The sequence below is a fragment of the Morus notabilis genome, unplaced genomic scaffold (genome assembly GCF_000414095.1).
Source record: "Morus notabilis unplaced genomic scaffold, ASM41409v2 Scaffold1421, whole genome shotgun sequence".
Classification (NCBI taxonomy): Eukaryota; Viridiplantae; Streptophyta; class Magnoliopsida; order Rosales; family Moraceae; genus Morus; species Morus notabilis.
The window spans coordinates 63,923-69,922 of NW_010363533.1; the positions used below are offsets into that span (position 1 = coordinate 63,923).

The 6,000-nt window shown below is 35.8% G+C and overlaps 2 protein-coding genes across 2 annotated transcripts; both read left to right on the top strand.

The window, feature by feature from the left end:
- Positions 1-966: 966 nt before the first annotated feature.
- Positions 967-1,978, top strand: LOC21387925 (fasciclin-like arabinogalactan protein 14). The gene has a single exon (XM_010104549.2). The coding sequence runs from the start codon at positions 996-998 to the stop codon at positions 1,896-1,898; it is 903 nt and encodes a 300-aa protein (XP_010102851.1). The 5' UTR covers positions 967-995; the 3' UTR covers positions 1,899-1,978.
- Positions 1,979-2,904: 926 nt separating this feature from the next.
- Positions 2,905-4,750, top strand: LOC21387926 (vesicle transport protein SFT2B). Its single transcript, XM_024169751.1, has 6 exons — positions 2,905-3,015; positions 3,159-3,212; positions 3,724-3,797; positions 4,085-4,202; positions 4,335-4,393; positions 4,684-4,750. The coding sequence occupies exons 1-6, from the start codon at positions 2,905-2,907 to the stop codon at positions 4,748-4,750; spliced, it is 483 nt and encodes a 160-aa protein (XP_024025519.1).
- The last annotated feature ends 1,250 nt before the right edge of the window (positions 4,751-6,000 follow it).

The window sequence follows — 6,000 nt, forward strand, 5'->3', positions numbered from 1 at the left end:
TTTGTATAACTATTAGTGTGTGTCTATATATATATATATATATATATATAAATATATTATGAATATACTTTTTCTTACGCTGTAATAATAGCATAAGACTTATATAAGTAGTGGTGATGGCAAAAGTACAATTAGCCAAAGTTTATATTATCACCTATTAATACACTCGTATGAGGAGATATTTTGATGCAAAGTTAACTAAAGAGTTTATAGTCATTATTGTTCATTATAAGCTTATAACTCATAATCACGCACCAAAAGTACAAGAGGTTTGGTCCTCTCTTGGTTACTGAATTTCCGTTGGACCTGTACATTCTTTCAGTATATCGATCATCACCATCACTAACGAACATTCTATTTACTGCCGGTTTAGTTTATAAGTTTAAAAGAAAATATAAATAGAAATTCAAAATTTTGTATCGAAAAAAATGTAACAAAAACGTTTAAAATGTAGGTCAAATCCGAGAAACAAACAGGTTATTAGGTTTTAAAACATAATGCAAAACTAAAAAAAAAAAAAGAAAAAAAAAACAAAATTTCGGTTACGTTTTATCATCCCAAAACCATCATACTTGCCATTTTTTTAACAACTTAACTAAACTCAAACTGAATATTTCAGTTAATTAATCTTGAAATTGGTAAAACTATACAACATTAAGGCCTCTATAAGACTATAATTAGTAAAGCTACCGAATAATGCATTCTGACCAAACCAAATAGATCCATATAATCCTCCAAATTACGTGATCAAATTCAACATTTTTTCACCATATCCAATATTCTTTTAACTCATTTCTTATAATTAGCACAACAATAGAGAAATTCACTCCCAACCCTTCAACCCTAACTTCCACAATTTGAACTAGTCTCTCTCACATAGCACTGTTCTTAACATCTCCTATAATTATTTATATATAAAATCCAATCAAAACCCATTTTCCACAAACAGGCTTTTGCAAATAAATTACCATTAAAATTAATAAATAGCCCTAATAATGAAGAACCCTAAAGCCTCTCCTCTCCTATTCCTATCTCTTCTTTTGCTCCTTTTATCCTTTTCCTCAGCCTTCAACATCACAAAAATCTTGTCCCAACACCCCGAATTCGCAACTTTTAACGGCTTTCTCTCGCAGACGAAGCTCGCCGACGAGATCAACCGCCGCCAGACCATCACCGTCCTCGTCGTCGACAATGCCGCGGCCTCCAGTTTATCCGGTAAGCCGCTTGACGTCGTCAAGAAGATCTTGAGCGTTCATGTCATTCTAGATTACTACGACGTTGAGAAGTTGACCAAGCTTGGAATCTCCAACAAGACCTCAGCCCTAACCACGCTCTTGGCCGGCGCGGGCGCGGCCGACCAGCGGGGTTTCATCAACGTTTCGCTCGTAAACGAGGGCGAAATCGCCTTCGGCTCCTCCGCCAAGGGCGGAGCCCTAAATTCCAAGCTGGTCGAGTCTGTGGCGGCGCATCCGTTCAACATCTCGGTGCTTCAGATAACCGCCCCGGTCCAAGTCCCCGGCATCGAATCCACCCCCGTCGGCACCCCGCCTCCGAAGCCCTCTGCCGCTCCTGTACCAGCACCGAAGAAGTCCCCCGCTGCTGCACCGGCCAAGCCAGTGGCTCCTGTCCCGTCGAGGAAATCCGGCGCTCCGGCACCTTCGGAGGTTGTGATTGAAGTGCCGGTGGAGGCCCCGATTTCAGATGCTCCCTTCGCCGATGGGCCGGAGAGCGATGCACCGGTTACCGACGCGCCGGTGAGCTCTCCTCCGAAACCCAAGGACACCGCCGATGCCGAAGCGCCGACGCAGAGGATTATAGCTTCGGGCGGTTCACGGAGGGAAATGGCGGTCGGAGTTGGAGTGTTGGCGGCGGCGTTGGTGTCATGTTTTGTGGCTTAATTTAATTTGTGATATTGATGACCAATTAATGGGGGGAATAAGAAGAATTGATTAGTACGTTAATCGTGGATTAATGAAAGGGGAGGATACGTACGTGCGTGCATACAAAATTGTTTTTTTTTTTTTTTTGAATGTTCATGAGGAAAAAAAAAACAACGTAGTATTTAACGAACTACTATTTTCGAAAGTTACTGGGTGATCTTGTCGCAACATATAGCTGTTTTTTAATTCTTTTTCGTTGTACATTATAGAAATTTGGACATTTAAGAATTTGATGTTTCATCTTTTAGCCAAACTGTTGATAAATACAAATTAATTTTATTTTTTTTATTTAAAAAAAGCCAAACCAACAAAAGAAAAATTAAACTAAAGGAAACAGATTGTGCTGCTTTAGTTTAGTTTTTTAAACAGAGGTTGTTATCCTTAAATACGTTAATATCTTAGATCACAAGTAACTACTTCCCAGGTTCATTCCACTTTAAAACGATTTCTGATATTTGACTGTTTTAAGATTTCAAGTAATTGTAATTCTCACACTATATAGGATGTTATATATATGTGTGTATTTATATATGAGAAAATGTACACGTAATATCCAATAAAAGGTGGATAATTAGTATTGGATTAAAAAGTGAATTAATATGATAAAAAATATTATACTAAGCTTTCCGAGACCTCCTTCTCGGTTCCAATGGCAGACTCTTCTCGGACGCCCCATCTCCTCCCCAAGTTTCTTTTTCTCCGTCGACTCCGGTTCCTCCGCCTTCTGGTCCAAACACTTCGGCTCCGTCGTCGTTGAATCAGAAAGAGCTAGCTAAGTTCTTCGCCATTGCCGAAACCTGGTGAGCTCGCTGTTCTCTGTTTGATTTGGAAATTGGAATTCAATGAACTATTGAGAAGATTCTTAAAAATTCACATTTTTTTTTGTATTTGTATTTTCGTGGTTTAATAATTGTGCGTCTTTCCTCTAGGACGCCATTGAAGAGTAAAGAAAGCTTTACAAACAATGTGGGCAAAGCTAAAACAATCTATGTCAGGAGACGACGACGACGAGGGCGGAGGCGACGCTTTATTGGACGATGAATCCGACAACTTTTTCTCTCTTTCTCAAACTCAGGTACCTTTTGAGTTTGAGATGCAAAAAAATTTAATCCCCGGATTTTTATTTTTCATTTTTTTTTTCAATTACTGGCTTGGTGGGGTTTTCTCTAGTTTTGGCCTCAGAATGCTTTTTGGTTTTCTGGGTATTGACTTGATCAGAGAATTTATGCATTCACTGCGTGTTTGCTCGCTGGATTGGTTTGTATGTTCCTGGTATGAGTTCCTGAGCACTTCTATTTTACTTATTCAAGCAATTGGGTAACTTTTTTTATATATATGTTCAATTTTGTTTTAATCCAAAATTTAGAGTTTACAATCTTATGCAAATTGCAATTTCTGAGTAACTAATCAAGAAAAACAACAAAGTTTATACAAAATCCACATACCATTGAGTATGAAAATTTTGTTTATTTCCCTATAAATAGCCCGGTTAAATTATTCTTACATAGAGCATTTGATCATGGAGTGTTTTTGGTTTAGAGCTTCTAGAGTTATTTTATAGTCTTCTGATAACAAAATTGTGGCTTTTTTTTTTTTTATTGCCAAAGAAATAATTAGTCCTACTGAAGATCAAGAGAAAGGAGTAATTATATGTTACTTTTCTTGGGAGAGTTAAGATAGATTTGCATTCATCATTTTATAGTTTTCAGGCTTAGAAAGGTGATGTTAAAATGGATTGTTGATGCAGTTGCAGCCTTATAACTTTCTTTCACTTCCTTCGCAGTCGATGATTGTCTTCGCAAAACCAATCAAATTCGCCTTGTTATTCACCTTTGGCAATGTTTTGGCAGTTGGAAGGTGGGTCTGCAGCTTATTTCTTCTTATTTCCATGGTTTAGATCACCATGATCTTATGTATTTAGAATATCTCCCATAAATGAAAGATCTTTGCATGTTCAATAGCTTTTGTTCAGTGGGTGGGCTGATGTCCGCTACTATTACGAGACACAGGAATAGGTTGCCATATGATCGCATGTATTTGTGTTACACAAGAATTAAAACCTTTCCTCCTATTGTGTCTATCATTTTCCTTCCCTTTTGTTCCCTTGGGAATTAGATACTAAAACTTTAATTGCTCTTTGGCAGCACAACCTTCCTTATTGGCGCTGGGAAACAAATGAGAATGATGTTTGACTCCGCCCGAGTTTATGCAACGGCTATTTATCTTGGATGTGTTGTTCTAGCACTCATCTGTGCCTTTTGGGTTAGTATTCAGTCTTAATTCTATAACAAAATGGAAAGAACTTGAGTTAACACTGCAGATCCATAGGTTTTTCAATTATGGTATGCTATGGTAAAAATACTTTCTGCTTCACATTTTCCTCTCATCTTGCAGATACATAGCAAGATTTTAACAATACTCGCGATCATTGTTGAGATCTGTGCCCTTGTTTGGTAAGTTTGCCCCTTCACATTGACACATCTCACCTCTTTCGCTACTATGATCATGATGGAAATGGGGAGGAATGATTGTTGAGTGTGTGGAAAACTAGAGCCTATCATTATCTTGACATAGAATTAGAACGAGTTTTCAATGGTTAGTTTTTATGATGGTTACCCATTAAATATATGAATCATTTATATTTGATGATGTGACTTGATAAAAATTTAATATATATATATATATATATATATACGTATATAGATATAAAAAAGACTTTTGCTAATTGGGTGGCTTTTTGCAGGTCAAAGAGATGGCCGGATTTGCTTACAACCCCTTGGGCCTTGACCATGAAGATGGTCTCTTTCTGATGACATCAGTGTAAATTTCATTGTATATGGTACAAAAACAACCTCCGAATAAATATCTGAAGAATTTTACTATTGGTTTTTTCTTTTGTTTCTGAATATGTGAAATGTTTCGATTAAAGAGATTATTTCACAACCTGTTGTTCATCTACATTTTTCCCGTCTAAAAGGCACAATCGTCTTTGTTTTGTAAAATAAACGTTTGTCGTTCATATAAATAACATTGAAATGAGGATTTTTTTTTTTTTTAATGAATGATTGAATTGTATGAACAGACACACACAAGCGTAACGTGATCGAATTGTCTTTGGGAATTGAGATTGATAAAGAAAACGGAATATTACATCACCCGTTATTCCGTATCGTTATCTTCTCGTGCTGAGAATTTATTTATTTTATAACTAAAATTGAGCTTCCCAAGACCACCAAATTACCGCGTTGAGGTTAAAGTTATATTTTTCAGGGAACATATCATGGTAAATGCCAAAAGTTATCATATTTGAGTTTATAATAATTTATTATTACATAAAAATATCAAATATTATTTTTTTTACAATTGAAATATAGTTTTTAAATTATTATCCTTCAAATAAAAAGTTTTTTCCAGTAATTAAATTAATCAAGGGTATTTTTGTCAAAATACAGTTTATTTTTATTCTATTTTGTTGTCAACCGAACAACATAATTCTCATTCGGGTATTAATTTCATAGCTCCAATTAAACAAAATAATCAATTTATGATTCCAATTTCCAGTACATTCTAATTTCATTCCATTACTATTTCTACAACCAAAGGCACCCGCAAGAAAAAGAAAAAAGACTAAGAAAGAAAAAATGTGGGCTTTTGTCTTTGACGATTGGGCCCATGGATTGGTACTATCTATGGGCCTACATCCTACAAGCCCAATCCTCTGAGAGGGAGTGATCATTCCACCTTCCTATAATTTGTTGATCCAGAGGAAAAAAAAACAATTTTTCTTTTATTGGGACGATAACAACACCCTTCCATGTGTTTAATCAAAATATAAAAATTCACCTTATCTTGTAGTATCGAAAATATTGAATTTTTCCTGCTTTTACAATCACAAAATCCACCATCGACATTTTCTAGTTTCGCAAATTTTGTTATTCGGTTTAGTCACAATTAATTGCGAGAAAAAAAAAAAAACTATTTTGTCATACATAAAAAAAAAAGATAGCACATTGGAACCGAAAACCAAGAAGTTTGTCAAGTATAAATAAAACAGTTCTTC